Source organism: Myodes glareolus, chromosome 5, assembly GCF_982192425.1.
Source record: "Myodes glareolus chromosome 5, mMyoGla1.1, whole genome shotgun sequence".
In the NCBI taxonomy this organism is placed as follows: Eukaryota; Metazoa; Chordata; class Mammalia; order Rodentia; family Cricetidae; genus Myodes; species Myodes glareolus.
The window spans coordinates 63,579,487-63,601,251 of record NC_142030.1 but is presented as its reverse complement, the minus strand read 5'-3'; the positions used below and the strand labels follow the sequence as shown (position 1 = coordinate 63,601,251).

General features: G+C 37.3%; 1 protein-coding gene across 4 annotated transcripts in view; it reads right to left on the bottom strand.

Moving 5' to 3' along the window:
- Positions 1 to 21,765, bottom strand: part of Rabgap1l (RAB GTPase activating protein 1 like) — a 632,406-nt gene that overhangs the window by 499,057 nt on the left and 111,584 nt on the right. For all 4 annotated transcript variants that reach the window (XM_087906361.1, XM_087906363.1, XM_087906362.1 and 1 more), the window contains 2 exons: positions 18,884 to 18,986; positions 14,019 to 14,185 (listed from right to left, as the gene is read on the bottom strand). In XM_087906361.1, the coding sequence (XP_087762487.1) occupies positions 14,019 to 14,185; positions 18,884 to 18,986 (270 nt within the window). The remainder of the gene's footprint in view (positions 1 to 14,018; positions 14,186 to 18,883; positions 18,987 to 21,765) is intronic.

Below are 21,765 nucleotides of genomic sequence, written 5' to 3'. Positions count from 1 at the left end.
ACCCAGCAATTCCACTCTTGGGAATATACCCAAGAGATGCCCAATCATACTACAAAAGAATTTGTTCAACTATGTTCATAGCAGCACTATTTGTAATAGCCAGAAACTAGAAACAACCTAGGTGCTCCAAAATAGAAGAATGGATAAAGAAGGTGTGGCACATATACACTTTAGAGTTCTACTCAAGGGTAAAAAACAATGACATCTTGAGTTTTGCATGCAAATGTATGGAAATAGAAAACGCTTTACTGAGTGAGGTAACCCAGACCCAAAAAGAGGAATATGGTATGTACTCACTCGTAAGTGGATTCTAGCCATAAATAAAGGACATTGAGCCTATAATTCGTGATTCTAGAGAAGCTAAATAAGAAGGTGAAACTAAAGAAAAACATATAGTTATCCTCCTGGATATTGGAAGTTGACAAAATTTCCGGGCAGGAGTTGGGAGCACGGAGGTGGGGTGAGGTAGGGATAAGGGGAGATGGGGGGAGAGATGGGAGAAGGGAAGGATGGGGAGAACTTGAGGGAATGGGATGGTTGGGATGAAGGAGGGATGCATGTGGGAGCAGGGAAGTATATATCTTAATTAGGGGGGCCATTTTAGGGTTGGCAAGAAAACTGACTTAGAGGTGTTCCTAGGTGTCCAAGGAGATGTCCCCAGCTTGTTCCCTGAGCAGCAGAGAAAAGGGTGCCTGAACTGGCCTTCTCCTATAGCCACACTGATGAACATTTTGCATATTACTATAGAACCTTCAACTGGTGATGGATGGAGATAGCGACAGAGACCCACACTGGAGCACTGGACTGAGCTCCCAAGGTCCATATGATGAGCAGAAGGAGGGAGAACATGAGCAAGGAAGTCAGGACTGCAAGGGGTGTGTTCACCCACTGAGATGGTAGAACAGATCTAATGGAAGATCACCAAGGCCAGTTGGAATGGGACTGATGGAGCATGTGATCAAACTGTACTCTCTGAATGTGGATGACGGTGGAGGCTGACTGAGAGGCCAAGGACAACAGTGCTGGGCTTTGATTCTACTGCATGGACGGGCTTTGTGGGAGGCTTGTCTGTTTTGGATGCTCACCTTCCAGGACCGGGGGGAATGGGGAGGACCTTGGACTTCCCATAGGGTAGGGAACCCTGAGCTCTTTGGCCTGGAGAAGGAGGGGGAGGGGAGGGAAATGGGAGGACGGGAGGAAGTGGAAATTTCCATATCTATCACCATGCACAAAAATCAAGTCCAAATGGATTAAAGACCTCAACATTAATCTGACCACTTTGAACCAGATAGAAGAGAAAGTGGGAAGTAGTCTACAAGACATAGGCACAGGAGACCACTTCCTAAACAGAACCCCAGGAGCACAGACAATTAGAGAATCAATGAATAAATGGGACCTCCTGAAACTGAGAAGCTTCTGTAAAGCAAAGGACACCGTCAGTAAGACAAAAAGGCTACCTTCTGACTAGGAGAAGATCTTCACCAACCCCTCATCAGATAAAGGCCTGATCTCCAAAATATACAAAGAACTCAAGAAACTAGACAATAAAACTCTAATTAACCCAATTAAAAAATGGGGTGCTGATCTGAACAGAGAATTCTCAACAGAAGAACTTCGAATGGCCAAAAGACACTTAAGGTCATGCTCAACCTCCTTAGCGATCAGGGAAATGCAAATCAAAACAACTATGAGATACCATTTTACACCGGTCAGATTAGCTAAAGTCAAAAACACCAATGATAGCCTATGCTGGAGAGGATGTGGAGAGAGGGGAACTCTCATCCATTGTTGTGGGAATGCAAACTTGTACAGCCACTGTGGAAATCAGTGTGGCGGCTTCTCAGGAAACTGGGAGTCAACCTCCCTCAGGACCCAGCAATTCCACTCTTGGGAATATACCCTAAAGATTCCCTAACATACTACAAAAGCATTTGTTCAACTATGTTCATAGCAGCACTATTTGTAATAGCCAGAACCTGGAAACAACCTAGGTGCCCCTCAATAGAAGAATGGTTAAAGAAGGTGTGAAACATATATACACTAGAGTTTTACTCAGCGGTAAAAAACAATGACATCTTGAATTTTGCATGCAAATGGATGGAAATAGAAAACGCTTTACTGAGTGAGGTAAGCCAGACCCAAAAAGAGGAATATGGTATGTATTCACTCATAAGTGGATTCTAGCCATAATTAAAGGTCTTTGAGCCTATTATTCGAGATCCTAGAGAAGCTAAATAGGAAGGTGAACCTGAAGAAAATCATGTACTTATCCTCCTGGAGATTGGAAATAGACAAGAGTCCCAGGTAACCTCAGGTGCATGGGGGAGTGGGTGGGAGGGTTGTTTGAAGGGGAGAGGGTTAGAGAGAAGGGAGTAGGGGAGGAATGGGGAAAACTCGGGGGACTGAGATGGGGGGAGGGAGGAAGGATGGATATGGGATCAGGGAAGAATATATCTCAACTAAGGGAGTCATTTTAGGGTTTACAAGAGACTTGAATATAAATGGGATCCCAGGTCCAAGGAGAGATCCCCAGATTGTTCTCTGGACAGAGGAGAGGGTGCCTGAACCGGCCTTGGCCTATAACCATACTGATGAAGATTTTGCTTATCACCATAGATCCTTCATCCGACGATGGATGGCGATACAGACGGAGACCCACATTGGAGCATCGGACTGAGCCCCCCATGGTCCAAATGAGGGGCAGAAGGAGGAAGAACATGAAAAAAAAACTCAGGACCGCGAGGGGTGCGATCACCCACTGATACAAGGGGACTGATCTAATGAGAGTTCACCAAGGACATTTGGACTGGGACTGAATGAGCATGTGATCCAACCAGATTTTCTGAATGTGGCCGGATTCTCTGAATGTGGCTGGCCCGGAGCCTTTCTGAAAAGCCATTGACAATGACACTGGGACTTGTTTCCTCTGCATATGCTGGATTTTTGGGATCCAGTCTGTTTGGATACTCACCTTCCTGGACCTGGAGGGAGGGGGGAGGAACTTGAACTTCCCACGGGGCTGGAAGCCCTGACTGCTCTTAGGGATGGAGAGGGAGGAGGAGGGGGAGAGGGGAGTGGGAGGGTGTTGAGAGGAGGGGCGGAAATGGAAACTTTCATAATTTAATAAACTTTAAAAAAAATACAGAAATAAAAGAATTATACTATAAATAGAAATGCTAAGTCAGCAAAACAAAAATATCCTATATCTTACTTTTCCAAAGCTTGCTAATTTTCAGCTTTTAGCAGAAAGAATTACTATTATCATTATTATTCAGTTTCTCTTGGTTATTGAGCATATTTATATAAATAGGTATAAATTGAAAAGCATTTTCAATGGTAATTTATATTTTATTCATTTTAATCTATTTCTATTATCCTCTAATTCACAGAGAAAGTAATGTGTTTTATTGTGACATTTTAACATATGCCACCAAAAAAAAAACATATGCCACCACACTTTGTCCCTATTCATGCCCCTCTTACAATGCATTCCCCATCCTCATGCTTCCCTCTTGCTGCCTCTCCTTTCAAAAACAGTCCTCTCTTCTTTTTAGCTTCATGCCATATGTGTTTCATTTCTGTTTATCCGTTTTAATATTGGCAGTTCTTTGTTTCCAACCTAACGAAAAGTCAGACACCCAAAAGAGAAGAGATTTTTGAGTAATTAGGTATCCTCGAACCCACCCCCAACTCCAATGGGATATATTTTCTTTATAAGGTAATAAGGAGAGAATATGTATTAGTTACTTTCCTCGTGACAACAAAAGAAATTTCTGATCAATACAACTTAAGCGTGAGGGGGACACACAACAGGGACCTCACAGTTTGAGGGCACAATCCATCAAGTGGTGAAGGCATGGTAGCAGTAAAGTGAGGTAGCAGCTCACACTGCAGCCAGTCAGCAGACAAAGGATGATGAATGCTTGTGTTCTGCATGACTTCTCTCTTTAATTCAGGTATGAGACCCAAGCCCATAAAATGTAACCACCCGCAAAGTCAGATTAACCAGGAGTACATTCAGGGCTGTTTACTAAAGAATGCAACATTATATTGAACTCTGGTTTCCTTCATAGAATCAAGGATTATGCTCTCTGTGGTAACATATATCAAGTAATCTCTATATTCATATCTTCACGTGATGTTCTTCACTCACTTTATTTTAAAACACTTTTCCATTTATTCATCTAATGGTCAGAGGGTTAGGGATTGTTATGGGCAAGTGTCAATGCTCAGACGCTTAGCTTACAACTATCAAGCTCAGCCATTGCTCAGATGCAGCTGCCACCACCCTAAGGTACAGCCACTAAGTCAGACCAGGCCTACAAGACAGCAGAGGAAGAGCAAGGATGAGATCTGGGGGCCATAGCACTTGTAACACTAGAGACAAATTGTAGACACCAAAGAAGCATCAAAGAAGATAGCAATAGCTACCATAGTTGGCTTGTTTGTTGCTATTCTGCTAACAGTCTATGCTCTGAAGCATGGCCTGGTAGATCTACCAGGCTACGCTGAGATATATGCTAGACTGGAGTTACCATGCCTGCGGCCCTCTAATACAGGCGGTAATCATCATTACTGCTTCTCCACAGTCCCTTAGAGGTGTTGGAAGCCAGAACATTGATATCATAATCTCCACAAATGCCATGGGAGCTATCAATTTGAGGCTATGTCAGTGGCAAATTCAGGTTGTCATGACACCAGCAGAGGTCTAAATCTAGCTGCCAGTATCACTAGAGCCCCAAGGGAAGCCTTGGGAACTACAATAGCTGAGTTTGGAGAATGCACCTACCTATTGATATAACTTCTATAATAGCTGCAGAGAAAACTTTGCTCTGATGTCATAGCTGGTATGGTCATTAAAAATATTTGACTAAGGTACTACTTATGACTACTCCAGTCACACTTCCCAAAACTGCAACCACTTTAGATGTCTCTAGTTCAGTTTCTGAGAAACACTTCTCTCACCACTAACAGTCAGAGCAGACAAGCCCAGTATGCCTGTTGGTGTTGGAGGTCGTTCTGTATTTGTGTTGCTTTCATTGTTTATTAAAGAACCTGCCTTGGCCTAGTTGATAGGGCAGAACTCAGAGAGGCGGGGAAGACAGAACAGAATGTTGGGAAGAAGAGCAGAGACAGGCAGACGCCATGAATCTCTGGCCTGAGACGGACGTAGGTTAGAATCTTGCTGGTAAGCCACACTCATGTGATGATACACAGATTTAATAGAAATGGGTTAATCAAGATGTGAGAGGTAGCCAATAAGAGGCTAGAGATAATGGGCCATGCAGTAATTTAATTAATACAATTTCTGTGAGGTTATTTCGGGGTTAAGCTAGCTGGACAGTCAAAAAAGCAAGCCCACTCCTCCTCATTACAGCCTGTGAAGACTGTCAAGTAATGCAGAAAGTCTGTGTTACAAGTCAGAAAATGACATTATTTTTGGACTGCCCTTTTCAACTACATATGCAGATTTCTTCACATTCTTTCAGGCCAGGCTAGAAAGGCCCTAATAAAACCTTCCTGGAATGATTTTACTGCCAACTATTGTTTGTTTACTTGCTTGCTTGTTTACTTGTACCAGGGTCTCATATAGCCCAGGCAGATCTAGAGGTTGCTATGTACCCAAGAATGATGTTGAACTCCTAACACTCCCTTCTGCATCTACCACACGAGTGCTGAGATTATGGGCATATGGCATCATGCTTGGTTTAAGTTATGGCATGGTTCAAACCCATGGTTTCCAGCATGCTCTCAAGAGCTCGACCTATTAAGAAATATCCAATCCAGAATTCATCATTTGTACCTCAAGTAGAGTGAGTTGATTTGATGACATTACTACTAAGAGCTACAGGCCTAGAAAATGCCTACTATTCAGAGACCTGATAAAGCTACCAAAATCTGAGATGGGTGGGATGGCTAAAGAAAAGCTACTGGAGAAGCTCTAGAACTGCCAGCAGTTTCTAATCCAGCAATGGAGAGCTACTAAAAGTTTCTGGTAGCCACTGACTCCAGCTACTGAGTGTTTGCTTGGAGGTCTTACCAAGAGCAGCAAGGAAAACAGTTAGTTCCTGTCAGCTGTTGAGAACCTTTGGTCAGGGCTATAATACTACTTTTCCTTCTCATGATTTCTAAGTTAAATTGAGCCAAAGAATCCTCAGTCAATATGGCAGCAATTAGACAGAGATATCAAGAAAATACAAGCTATTTTAACATTAAACCTACACTTAGGACAGAGCCCTTATCAATTAATGTCACCAAGGAGACACTTATTGTTTGGTGAATGAATGAGAAAATAACCAAACAACACTATGGGGTAAACACTATCTCCACTTTACAAATAAAGAAGTAACAGTTCATAAACACAACCAAATGACAGAATAGGGAACTAGTTTCATACCTAGTATCAAATTATTATCATTTCCACTTATTGTCATGTTATAGTCTAAAAAGTGACGATGAAATCAGCTAAACCCTGGAATCACCAACACATAAATTCCTTCACTAATGAAGATGATTGTCAGGAAAAGTCCAGACCTTATGCTAATGATCCTTAGCATTCAGAATGGGCTTTTCAAGATGAGACAAGAGGAAATGAAGCCAGTTTCTCCAGCCAATGATATTGCAAACTCAAAATCTCCAGAGCATGTGCTACACATGAAAAGAATCATGTCTTCTGTGTAGGGGCACCCCACCAATCAATAAAACATTTCTCCCTTGCCATAATTCCTCAGACACAGATAGGACAAGCCAACTTGAACTTATAGGCATTGTTCTCGTTGACGGCTAAATGTGTGATAAAGCTTTTACTTTAACATTTTCAAATTTAATTTTTTATTTTCTTTAGAAGGTCATATATAAGAGCTGTACTGACAACACTTCCACATCTGCCTCTTCTCCCTCCAATTCATAAATACATATTCACACTACTGAGTGCATCCAGTGTTGCTTATATATACATGTGTTTGGGGCTGAACACTTAGGACTAGATAAAACACCAAGAATCTCATTTCTGGAGAAAAATGTATCTGCCTTTCTCAGCAATCCCTGATTGCCTGATAAAATTTTTAATTTAAAAAAATCAGTACCATAGTATATCTTCTATTAATTTTGAAAAGAGAGTCTTTGTTTGGTCACAATAACAGAGCTAAGTGAGGTAGAATAAACCTGAAATTCCAGCTATTCAGGAACCATTATAATGTAGGAAAATTGTAATGTTTGAGGCTAGCCTAGCATCTTAATAAGAGTCACCTACTTCAAAATCTTAAAAAACTAAAACTTTACAAAACCACCAATACCTATTATCTTAAATGTGAACACAGACTCTGCTCTAAGTTTTTACAAGGTTTATAGAAAATGGCAAATATTTCCTCAAAGGAGCTTCTCCTACCCCCTATGCCATTTTACTACTATGGGTCTCTACATCCCTAGAGCACAGTACTAGACATTCCTTTCATCTGTATGTATCATATGCATAGCTATATATAATATCTATATATTTCCTTATTAATAACATGGAGATCCAGTAGTGTTTGGAGTTCAGTTTAAACACTATACCATTATTGAAGACACTATACCACATATATCAAAAGTAATCTGTCCTTCAGTTACTCTGACTATGACAGTCACTGAATTATCTTCACTGGTGCTCACTAATCCCAATGTCGTAAAGGCCTTTAGTAGTACTATTAACCCACACTCTAACTTTAAAGTAAGAAAACTTTATTTTCCTTACTAAAGTTTCCTTACTTTATAGTTAGAGAGAAGGATTCCTGTCAGGACTTAGTTTTTACTGTCTATTATGGAGAAGTCCATCTGCTCAGCTCATATATATATACATATTTATGTGTGTACATATATACTTTATATTTAAAGTATTTTAAATATTTATATATATATAGTTTTTATTTAAGTTCCAAGTGTTTATTTCATCTGTTTAAATCCAAAACATATGACATAAACAATACATATAATGAGAGGTGATTCTTTTCACAGTCAGTATAAAATTCAGAGTCTCACCTCAAAACAGATGTTCCAATAAATAAATGCAATTCATTTATTATTACAGTTGAAACTCTCCAAAATAAACAGCAGTATGTTTTTCAGAACATTTGTTCAATATGACATCAAATATGCTAACAGATATTATTTCAATTATTCAAACCTTACTGATTTTATTTATGAAATGGCAATCTAGAGCTGAGAAAAGAGTCACTCATACCTGTAATCTCAGCATTTTGGAAACTGAGGCAAGCAGACTGCCATCAAGTTTGAGGTCACTCTGGGCTACAAAATGAGTCCCAGGACAGTTGGAGCTACAGAGTGAAATCCTCTCTCACAAACAGGAAGAGACAGAGAGAGAAGGATGGGGAGAAATCTGCATTTATTTTATACATGTTATCCTGGTATCAATGTTATTTCATAAATGACTGTATATTGCTATTACTTTAAAGTTAATAGCATAAGAGCATCTCTTTTATAACATTAGGTTTTCTGCTTTTTGTTTATTTTTGTTTACTTTTCTCTTATGTACCTGCTTTGGACAGTCCCTTGTAATGTATCATGTATCACCAGAATAAGAAAGAATTCAAAAGTCATCCATGTTTTCAGGATTGCTGATTCAGCTACCTTTTAAGAATTAAACTACTTTATAGAAACCTCAGCAAACGACCCAAATCACCTATTTTTTCTGGCAGACTATATCCTCAAAGGTGCCTAACTATGAAACAAAACCAATTAATTCACTGAAGTGAATATTGCATTTTGCAAGTTTCTATCTCTATGTGCCTGCTCTTTCACGCCTAAAAACAAGTTTGTTTCCATCTATTTTACAGCATTTACAGTGCTTGTTTACCATGTCGAAAATCTTGGAATGAATCTTCATCATCACATAAAACCAGATATGATATCACACATCTGCAACCCCAGTAGTTGTAAGATAGATCAAAAAAATCTAAGAACATCTTCATCTACAAAATGAGTTTGAGGCCAGACTGAGCTTCCAAATCTTGCCTTAAAAACAAAAACAAAAAATCGATTCTATACATTTGACACTACAAAAAGTATAAATCACTTTCATAGATAGCAAAAAACAGGACGGAGTCCCCCAAGGTCCAAATGAGGAGCAGAAGGAGGAAGAACATGAAAAAGGAAATCAGGACCGCGAGGGGTGCAATCACCCACTGATGCAAGGGGACTGATCTAATGAGAGTTCACCAAGACCAGTTGACTGGGACTGAGCAAGCACGTGATCCAGCCAGATTCTCTGAATGAGGCCGGATTCTCTGAATGTGGCTGGCCCAGAGTCTTTCTGAAAAGCTATTGACAATGACACTGGGACTTGTTTCCTCTGCATATACTGGATTTCTGGGATCCAGTCTGTTTGGATGCTCACCTTCCTGGACCTGGAGGGAGGGGGGAGGAGCTTGAACTACCTACAGGGTGGGAGACCCTGACTGCTCTTGGGGATGGAGAGGGAGGAGGGAAGGGAGTGGGGGGAATGGGAGGGTGTTGGGAGGAGGGGCAGAAATGGAGACTTTTGTATTTTAATAAACTTTGAGAAAAAAAATTTCCAAATGTTGAGCAATGTCCTAGAAGCTGGGGAGAGAGTTCAGTTGATAAGCCACCATGAAATCATTAGGACCTTGATCTGATCTCCAGTACCCACATCAAAGAGGTGAGCAGGATACTGTACAAGTGTAATCCCAGTGCTGTGGAAATGGAGATAGGAGGCTCCCTGGAGAATCCTAGCTGGCTAACATACTGAATTTGCAAGCTCCAAATTCAGCTTGTAACTGTATCTCAAAAATGGAGGTAATCTAGCCTCAACATACACACACTTATTCCCTATATGCATGAACATGCATATAAAGGCATGCGTGCTCTCAACAAAATATTGAACAAGTAATAAGACAGGAAAAATTCCATCATTAAATATCATTTATATAATTCCCTTGCTCACTATATTCAAGCAGACTTGCTGTCATACAGTCTTTTAGAAGTAATAAGTCTATTGGTTTCATTTGTTAAATTTTCAGTATACTGAAAGAACCTACTTGTTAGACAGGGGACAGAGGGGACTGTATCTCTGTTGTAGGTCACATGGTAATGTTTTAGTAAACTCAACAACAAAAAGAAAAAAAGAAAGGTAACAGAAGGAGAAGAAAAAGGCAAAGATAAAAATTGCATGCTTATTTGGGGTGTGGTTTGTGTGTCTGCATGTGTGTGCACATATGTGTCTGTATATCTGTGTATTGAAAGCAAAAGGGAAGTTAAAGATGTAACAAGAGCCACTGAAGTATTACATATAGTCACTCTAGAAAATCTAATTGTAACTCTCCCTGGAAAAGTCATCCTCACAACTTAGAATGATTTAATCATTCCCTGACCTCCTACTCCTATATTCCTTATGTTTAAGAAGTTCAAGTCAGTAAATACTGAGTTCACCCTGGAATTCTATTCTGCGGTGTAGCCACAAATCCCAATTTTGCCACAATAGAAATCCCTAAGTGAAAAGGGAATTCCAGGACGTTATGGTTGAGAAGAGGGGAACAGAATGAATCTGCACCTCTGTTCTATTGCTAGTGATACAACACTTACTAAATATCTCCACCTGGAGGTCCCACAGGCTATTAAATTCAATAAACCCAAAACTCTACTATTTTCATCAGCTCAAATTTTTTCTCCCTGAAACTCTGTCAAGGAAAATGAATCAATAGTAACCAAGTCACCTGGAATTGATACTTCAGGGGCTTCTATCCGCCTGAGAAGTTCCAGACCATGATTTAAAAAAAAAAAAAACAGATTATGAATTTATCCATATCGCCTCTGACTGAAACAGCTTTCACTGCACTGCCAAATTTCAAAATATTGACTTTTTAAAAAATTGGTTACACATTTTTCATCTATTCATGCATATTACATTAAAGAGTAAGGAAAATCTCCACTCATTTATAATAGACAAGATAGAAAACAAAAAACTGGGTAGTCAATTAACATTATTAACAGTAAAGTTATACACACAGTTCAATAGGAGAGCCCTTGCCTAGCATGCCTGAAGCCCTGAACTGAATTCCTAGAACTTTAAAAACAAAAACAATAATCGCTAAACAGTTATCAAGTCATAATCCCTGTTCTAAGGACTTTGCATTACTAAGCTCTGTTAATTCTGACATTTCTTTGAGGTGGTATAATTATAGTCCTCATTTCAGAGATGAGAGAGAGTTTACCTAAGGAAAATGCACAGTAGTGCGTTGGAATACAACTATAACAGATCTGACTTTCATCTATTATTTGAGAGAATATGAGGGGAAAACTTGTGAAAGGACATCCCATGTAATTTGGTATCTTCCCCAAGAATTTGAAATAAACCTATCTGAGAACAGAACTATTTCTGAGACCATCCAATAAATCTAATGTTCTTAGAATAAAAGGAGTTCTGGACATGGAGTGCTAAATCTCTCTGAAACTCAAAATAAACAATTTTCCTTTGAATCAAGTATTCATACTTGCATTCAGATATTCAAAGGCAATCTTAACTACATCAAATGTCCACCTAATTCCTTCCTTTTACCAATGCTGTCCAATCTATACTAAAATCTTCCTGTTACAACCCACAGCCACAAATTGCCCCAGTATCTGGAGTTACAAGAAGATAGTCTAGCCTTCTTTGAAGCAGTCTGGCTAGAGGTGAGGATAATAATCTCAGCTCTTACTATGAATAGTCATGTGGATATTATTAATTATTCAAGCTTTCTATATTCCAATACTATGTTTTTACTATTTCTGTTAAAGACAGGTATTTCTGTTGATTAATTGATAATCTATTTTCAACAGATTTTCATAGGTTTTCTTTAATAGAGATCATCCTACTAAAGTTAGAATCCACTTTCTTCAGATTTAAGATGCATTTAAATCAGTTTCACGTTTAGAATCGCTGAATGTTACAAGGAACCTAATTTAATATTTTCACTTCACAGGAAACAGTCTTGTGCTATTACTAAGAAAACTCTGATAGAATTTACAATGGCCACATTATTAATTTTTAATGATAAAATATTTAGCAATACTCTAATTTGTTGTATATATATATATATATTCATACAGAGAGAGGGAAGGAGAGAATGGGAGAGAACAGAAGAGAGGGTAGGCAAGGCAGGCAGAGACAAAGGCACACAAATTTTATGTGAACACTAAAAGCTAACTTTCCCTAGTTCTCCATGAGTCAGAATTTATATCATAATTATTGACTGTTATTATAAGAATGACAACCCATTTTCTGTACAGTTCCTTTATACAACTTTGAATAATCCTTTGGAAAAAATGAATTCCTTGACAGTGCTAATAAGCTATCGAGAAGAATAAAAGAAAAGAGGGCAAAAAAGAGTAGATGGAGAAAAAGTGGGAAATCTCATAAAATACTAAAAGACATTTGAAAGACTGAAGTTTTGAATACTGCTCATATAATGTTCTTTACAATATACTACAAAACTATTCCACAGTAATTAAAAACTGATGAAAACTACCAGCTAAAATAATTTAATGAAAGATAAAAACCTCAGTAATTTCAAAGTACCTAACAAATGAGCCCTAACTAAGCTATATTCATATTTTAATGTGAAACTGGATAAATGTCTTCTGTATTTATTCACTGATTTTACCACACTGCATTTTGAATATTACAGTTACAAAGCAGACAGTATTATTTTGAAACACTCCAGGCTATCCTGGAACTCACTCTGTAGACCAGGCTGGCCTCAAACTCACAGATCTGCCTGCCCCTGCCTTCCAAGTGCTGGGATTAAAGGTGATTGCCACCACTGTCTGGCATATTATAAAATTAGGAGGTAGGTGAACTAACAAAACACACATGAAGGATTTTTACATACTAAAAATAGACATTTTATGAACTGACACTATTAGAATTTACATTATTTTCCAATTATCTTCTTCCTTTATTTTAAAACAAAAATTACATGTTTAGTGCCTTTCAGACAAAACAGGACTAACACACATGAACTCAAAAACACTGTGGCAAAAACAAAAAAAAAAAACACTGTGGCAGCATACAAAGAACCTGCATGGGTCTAAGCCAGATGGGATACCAGCCATAAAAAGAAAAGTGGACTGATAAGCAAAGTGAGAAAATTAACTAATATAGATTACTTGTTGCAAAAAGAGATCACCATTAGATATACTTAAACTTTTTTATTTAACTTTATAAGCATAGAATATTTCCATATCTGTTTATTTTGGGGAGATGCTGTTAGGTTTTTATTCTTTATTTGTTTTGTTTTGTTTTGTTTTGTTTTGTTTGGGGGTTAAAAGTTTCAAGTAATGTAGATAAAAGCAGAAACTTAGTATTTTACTAATCAGTATTTCTAGTAAATATGATCATCCTTTACAGGCACTTGATTTCAGGTTTCTTTAGACACATAACTTGTTCATTACATAAATGTACAGTTTTCAAACATCAAATTGAGTTGACTTTATTTAAAGTCAACTTAATTTTTTTAAAGAAACTTCACTGCTTTTGCTATGCTATAAGGGAGTGTATTTACATTCAAAATAAAAGCAGGTGGACTAGGGATACAAAACAGTTGGTAGATAGAGGACTTGACTGGCATTACCAAGGCCCTAGGTTGGAGCCCTAACAATGTACAGGTTGTGGTGGCATACATCGATAATCCTAATACTTGAGAAGTGGAGGAAAGCCATCCTTAACTATTTAATCAGTGTTAAGCCACCCTGAGATACATGCAATCCTGTGAAAAAAGAAAGGATGGACAGATGGACAGATGGAAGGAAGGGAGGGATGAAGAGAAGGAGGGAGGGAGGAAGGAAGGCAGGAAGACAGGAAGGCAGAAAGGCAGAAAGGCAGAAAGGCAGAAAGGCAGGCAGGCAGGCAGGCAGGCAGGCAGGCAGGCAGGCAGGAAGGAAGGAAGGAAGGAAGGAAAGAAGGAAGGAAGAAAGAAAAATTTAGAGGTAACAATGTTCCTACACAAAGAACAAAAACATCCTACCTGCTTCAACCTCATGAAGAAAGTCTCTGTAAAAGTCTTTCTGCTAAAATACCAAAATCTTTCATTTGCTGGATATACACGAACTACTGTCTCCAGGAGAAAGCGAACTGGTTCCACCACCTCTGTGACTACCATATCCACTGCCACAGTCATATACACCCGTTTATCTGCAATAGAAAATTTCTGGGTTTTATTTTTCCTTGATTATTGAAGAAAACAACATCTCCTGGCTTATACAAGAATTACAGTGCTAGGAAAGCAAATTACCTTCTATATGTTTATTTTTAAATATTTTCTAATTATTCACTAAATAAGTAATCAAGTATTACAAGAATGTCTCTCAGTCACATTATTATTATTATTATTATTATTATTATTATTATTATTATATCATAATCAAGGATCTAAATCTCCTGACAGATGTCTTTCTCCATTCTCTAAAATAGGATGCTTAATATAACAAGTAAAAACTGTGGAGAAATTTGAAAATGCCTTGGGTTGCATTCCCAGCAAAATAAATAAATAAACAAACAAATAAATAAATAAATAAATAAATAAGCAAGCAGAAAGCAGATAAAATGTTGAAGATAACTTTTACTCTAAAATTATTGGATTTCTTAGACAATCACTAGAAAATCAAAGATGCATTCTTTCAACCTAGAACAGAAATGGCAGAAAGTGAAAGGTATGTTTGCAGACTAGAGGAGGTGCATAGGCCTCTCATTTTAAATCTGTACAGTAGAGCACTGCTGATATAAATATCTCCATGTGATGTGAACTAAGAAAAACAACCTCTTAAGAATTCTCAATACTTTCACTGTTCATAATGCATATATTTTCTTATAAAATAATTAATTTAGCTGGGGAGATGTCAGTAACAACACTTGTACACTTAAATGAAAGGAAAATACCCAGCAAGTATATTAAAAAGCGAGGCAAGTTGGACATACCTACAGTCCTAGTATTATGGTAGGGCAAGTCAGAAGGATCACTGGGCTTTCTGAATGCCAGCCCAGCTCCAGATTCAGTGAGAATCTCTGTCTCAAGGGAATAAGACAGAGAGTGATAAAAGATCACCCGACATCTTTTACTATTCTCCATCCACATGGGCACACAGGTATGTGCACCGCCTCAGTCACACCTATACCACATAGATCACCATACACATACTCACACAGCAAAAATATCATTACCAAAACTTCAGTGAAATACAACATGCAGTTTTCACATATATGTACATATATGTGTATAAACGCATATATGTATACATGTACACATATTATTTACACATGTAAAAACAGAAGTATGGAAAGTAGCAGCCAGAGCGGTGGCTCAGTGGCTAAGAGGACCTAACGTTCTTGTGCCAGAGGACCTGGGTTTGAATCCCTTTGGCGCTAATAGCGATCGATAAGCGATCAATACTGAATCACTATCGATTAATAATCAGAAAAAAAAGGGCTGGAGAGATGGCTCAGTAGTTGGGAGCATTGCCTGCTCTTCCAAAGGTCCTGAAATTCCCGGCAACCACATGATGGCTCACAACCATCTGTAATGAGGTCTTGTGCCCTCTTCTGGCCTGCAGACATACACACAGACAGAATACTGCATACATAATAAATAAATAAATATTTTTTTAAAAAAAGAAGTATGGAAAGTGTTTTAAGGGATGATAGTGTTATCAGTCACATTTCTACTTACTATTTAAAAGATTTAATTTGTTGCAAAACTTATTATTTAAATGTTGACTATTCTAAGCCAGTACCTACTTTTTTCCATCATGATAGACTGAAATATAAATTCCATTTTATTTTATTTCCTGTTTGATACGTACTGAGAATTTTGGACTTATGGCTTAATCATACCATACAAATGAATAATCTTCTCTTTGTCTCTTAAATCTGTTTTATTTTGGTTTTTTAGACAGAGTCTCAGAATACAGCCCTAACTGGTCTGAACTTACAGAGATCTGCCTGACTTTGCCTCCCAAATGCCGGAATTTAAGCAATATACCTCTATGGCCCCAGCCTTCTTAAATGTCTTTAAAATTTGACTTATCCTGTTTTTAATTCTAAATTAAAGGAAAATACAAATAGCCAAAGGCATCATTGAGATAAGTGTAAATATTACTAAGTGAAAGTATTTACTAAGACAAGTATCCCTACCAATTAAAGAGAATTTAAGATTCTCTAGACATTGTACTTCAACTAAAGTACCATAAATGTACAGGGTGAAGAGTGCATAAGATATAAATTTAAATACTCAAAAGGATCTCAGACAAAATTAAAAGACATTTCGTCTCTAGTGCCTAAAATTTTTTCATAAAAAAAAAATCAAGCCTTCTTTGGCTTGTAAATTCTGAGTAATATATAATTTCAAAAATGTCCTTTGAAATTTTTAAAGTCAAGGCAAGATGTTTGTGTAGCACGTTAAATAATTTCAAACAGAAACATCATTTGGATCCTAACAGTATAATATAAATAGCCTAAAAAGCTTATTTTAGCAGGGCGGTGGTAACACAACCTTTAATCCCAGCACTTGAGCACTTGGGAGGCAGAGTCACACAGATCTCTATGAGTTTGAGGTCAGCCAGCCTAATCTACAGAGGGAGTTCCAGGATAGGCTACAAAGCTACAAAGAAACCCCATCTCAAAAAAAAATAATAATAATAAAGCTTATTTTAATAAAATAATCTTTTAATTGAGAATAAAATGTATTAAAATAGAAATTTTTCTCAATTTTATATTTTCTTTCTCAGTGGTTATAAGAAAGAAAGTTATATGGCACTACTACAAATCTGTCTCCAAAGTAAACTCTGTAACAATAATTTGATACTAAAATAAATAAGGCTGAATTTTAAAAATTGTTTCTTACTTTCTTATATATGTGTGTATGTTCACGTGTGCACATGTTTACATGTGTATATGTGTAGTAATATATCATTTGTATTTTAATAAATAAAGATTTCCTGAAGTTCAGAGAGTAAAACAGTCACACTGATCAGTCTTACAGGCCAGGTAGTGGTGACACACATCTTCAATCCCAGTAGTCACACTAGTTAGCCATAGAAAACAGGAGGTAGTGGTGCACGTCTTTAATCCCAGCACTAGAGAGGAATCCAAGAAGGGAGGAAACAGCTCTCCAGACACAGTCTCATTCTGAGATTCCTGGAGGCAGGATCACCATTTTCAGACTGAGGTAGAGGTAAGAGACAGTGACTGGCTGTTTTACTTTTCTGACTTTCAGGTTGAACCCCAATTTCTGTCTCAGGGTTCTTATTAATCATGCTACAATTAGGAAGAAGAAGCATGTGTGTTCATGTGTGTGCTTGTGTTTACAAGTTTGTGAGGATGGAGCATATGCCTTTATGTGTGTTTATATGTAAGATAGGGAGCATGAATGTTCATGTGTGCGTGTGTGTGTTTATATATGGGGAGGGAGCATGCATGTACATGTTTACATGTGGTAAGAGTATATGTGTTCAGTATGTGTGTGCATGTTTATATTTGGGGTGAGCATGTGTGTTCAGTTTGGGTGTGCGTGTTTACAGGGGAAGCAGGTGTGTGCATGTGTGAGGGGGCAGGTAAACTGAGTATCTGAGGTTGTAGGCATGTTTACATGCATGTGTGAAAGACAGCATGTGTGTTTAGATGTATGCATGTTTACATATGGGAGGAAGGAGCTTATGAGTACATATATAATGCATATTTGCATGTGTGTGGGCAAGGAAGTCAGTGTGTACATCTGTGTGCATATTTACATAAAGAGGGAAAATGAGTGTGTGGAGGTGTGCATGCACATTTGTCATGAGCATGGAGACCAAAAGTTGATGCTGGAAATCTGGGAATCCTTTTTTGTTGTTGTTTTTGTTTTCTTGAGGCATGGTCTCTCAAACAGATCTAGATCTTCAACATGCCAAGTCTAGCTGGCCATCTTCCTCCAGGGATGCTGTCTCCTCCTTCCAAGGCTGGAATTATGGGTGGATTCCCATTCCAAGCACTTACTAGGATACTAGGGATCCGAATTACTGTTCCCTTCCATGCTGAAAAAGTAGATGCTCTAACTGCAGAGATATCTTCCTATCCCAAGGTTCAGTTTTATATAAACATTTTTTTGCTATGTTTTAATTGTAACGTACTTTGTTTAAACGTAGTATATAATCAAACACATGTACTTTGTGGAACTAGTGAACACCCACTCTCTTTACAGACAACAAAGAATAGCTATCATTTTAATGTTCTTCACAAGAACAGCATATTTTCCTATGAGTAATCATTGATGCTTCTTGCCTTTGGCCAAAAGTCAAATATGGGTATAAACTAAATAACATAAAATTAAAGATGAAACAAGTTGATGCTTATATTCTGAACATACATATTTAACTGAATGAAAAATAACTCATTTTCAATAAACTGTAAATCAAGTAAAACTTTAAATTTAGTTTAAGCAGAACAAATATCTAAGATCTAGATGAAGTAATTAATAAAAATATAAGTAATCTACAACGCTTAGTAAAAATGGTAAACAAGGATATGCAAAATTCCAAAATTTGTTTGCTTACATATTCCATCACTCTAATACAAATAAAACAACCAACTTTAAAGCAATATTTAAATCACAAAGTCAAATGTCTTCCACATAATCTAATATAACTAATTAACATGGTTTTTAAAGTTATTCTTTTAACTAAAGAATTTTTCCCCAGAAAAACCTGAAAAATATGAAAAGAAACTTCATAAATATTCACCATGATTCTAAATATGAATATCTTCAATTTAAATAGGCACAAGTACTTTCTAAAAGTGTAATAAAACAAGAATACTCACAATAAAATTTAGAAATAATAAAAAATATTAAAGGAAAGTCACCTTTTGGAGTTTCTTCATTAAGTGCCAGAAATATTGGCGCATTGGGGTTCCACATGCCTGTGATGACATAAGCTCTACCATCATAGCTCTTTCCCATGGATTCCTAGAAAAGTTCAGACAGCAATCGTGGGCAATATGCACAAGGAAAATTATCACACTTTAAAATTATATCTTTAATCAATTTAATTTATTAAAATGTATATCTACACTCAGATAGAAGCTTACATTTTAATGTAGATTTTCCCATACAAAAGCATTTATTTGAGTATTGTTATATTCTAGCTATCTTCAAACACAGGTTCAGTACAAACACATGTACTTTTCGCATGAAAAGAAGCATACCTATTCTAGCTGAGTCATAAAAACATAAAGTTGTAAAGGTATATTAAATGTGATATTTTGTTTGAGGTCAAAATATCTATATATAAAAGACCACAATATAAAATTACCTGCACTAAGTTCAATTCCCAGCACCAAATAATGAAATACACACACTCACAATTATCTACAGAAAGACTCAAGCATAGAAGGGGAAAGTAGTAATGTTACTTTTTTACAGCAATATCTTCAAACTTCAAACTTAATAATTTTCTAGTATCTATAAATCACTAAGAAATCACAATGGAGAGTTTATTTCTAATCAACAAACGTAGCTTTATCTCTCTTTCCTCTTCTTCCATCACACTTACTTGCTCCTCCCCAACCCGGCTCTCTTCACCCTCTTCCTTCCTCCTACCTTCCCTCCAAATTACTTTTTTTCTGTTCTCTCCTTATCTCCTCCATTTTAAAGTTTTCACTTAATGAGCTCTTGACTATTGAAAACAAGGCCATAAATGCGTTTTCACATATGTTGCAGAGAAAGCAGGCCAAAATGATGGCTTGTGGAAACACTCACAGAAGCATGAAAACATGTGCAAAGACACATGAATGCTATCTACAGAACTTTCCGTTTTTGTATTTCCTTGTACTATGAACAGTGAAAAAGGAACCAGACCAAACCAAAGAAAACTTTTGTCCATTCCTCACAGACATTTCTCTAAATTCCTATAAAACTGGATCAGTCACTTGATTATTATATTCTTCTAATATATCTATCAATTTTAGTCAAATTGTATAAGACCAAGAATCTTGCATTCCAGAGATGAAGCAACTAAAGGGCATTTAATTGTAAAGGAACTGCACTAAGCAACTCCACCCTAAAAACATCCATAAGTTCACTCTCCCTCATACATCACAACGCACACGCACATACATGTACATGCACATGCAGTCCTCTAGCTCTTTACTATCCACAGTAACTAGTCCCCATTCAGTACAGGAATGAGTTTCTTACCTAAAAGATGTCAACGATTTCTGTATGCTTGAATGTTTCCTGTGCTTGAGTACATAAAAATGAACTAGAGTAATAATCTTTCTTTCAATGAACCAGTACAGAAATTAGACAGTTAGCCATGGAAGTTTAAAGATTTCAGTAAGAACTGGAGCTGTGATAAGTCACATATAAAGTAGCAAAAAAAAAACTATGAAATGAAAATATAAATAACAGATTTAGTTGTACTAGGAAACTGTTAAAGAGACGAGAGAAAGTGAAGAAAAGAGACACTAAAACCCATTTTTAAGCCAGGTCTGCTTGTGCAGAACTACAATGCCAATATTCATAAACAAAGGAGGGATTCTTCGTTACAGCCAAGCTTAGGTTATACAACAAGATTCTCTCAAAAAAACTTTAAAATTATATACTGTCCAGACAAAAAACAGAGGTAGATGAAAGGAAGAGGAGATCCACAAGACAAAGATGGTATGGAGGTGGGGGGGGAGCACCACTTTATCACACACATACAGACAGACTGCTTCACGAAACTTTACTCCATGTTTTGAACATACATACACATTCCAAATATACTGATACAATATAAAATGTGCCTTTTTAATCTAATGTCAACATATGGTTAATTATAAAGATCCACACACTATGGAGTAACTCTAATAAATTGTGGTTCATCTTCACGTAACATATATGTACTGAAGCTCCAAAGAACATATATTTACTGAGTTTTCTGTCTTTCATGGTATTTTGCTGTTAGGCTTTTCCTGAGGTAAAACTGTATCAAGAGATATGGTTAAAACCACTTACTTCCTACCCTACAATTTTCCTGATCAAAAAATTCTCATTATTAGTAGAAGATTGAGTTTCTGTGACTGGTACTCGTCAGTCTTCCAAAAAACACTAAAATTTTGTTGCATACAATTTTATTATACGTGTGTGTGTGTGTGTGTGTGTGTGTGTGTGTGTGTTTATGATCTTAGTCTGTTACATTAACAGGACCTGGGAGACAAGTCTCTGGATGCATCTGTAAGGGTGATTCCAAAGAAACTGAAGTGAGAAACACCCACTCTGAATGTGTGAGATATATTTCATGCCCCAGGGACCAGGGTTGGATGGAAGAGGGAGAAGCGTGCTGGCATGTCCTCCTTTTGCTTCCTGGTCTTCCCAGATGTGAGGAATCCCACCTAAATGTTATTCCCACTTTGAACCTACCTATCATGCCTTCCCTACTATCAAAAACTGTACCCTCTTCAACTATGAATCAAGAAATCCTACTTCCCTTACATTGCTTTTCAACTTGCCTTCTGTCATAGCAATAAGAAAGCAACAAAAACACTATCATTTTTTACGTATGACTTTCCCTTTTGTGAAGCTTTTAAACTACAATAAAAGGTTTTATAAAGTTTCAATTCACCTAATTGGAAAATATGCCTATGGAAGAAAAGTCATTATTAGTTAAAAATAGTTCAGCACACCCAAAAGATAAGTACCACTATTGCACCATTGGGAACATCTTGCTGGGTAGACTGTTGTTATACTTTGTCAGTTCAACAAA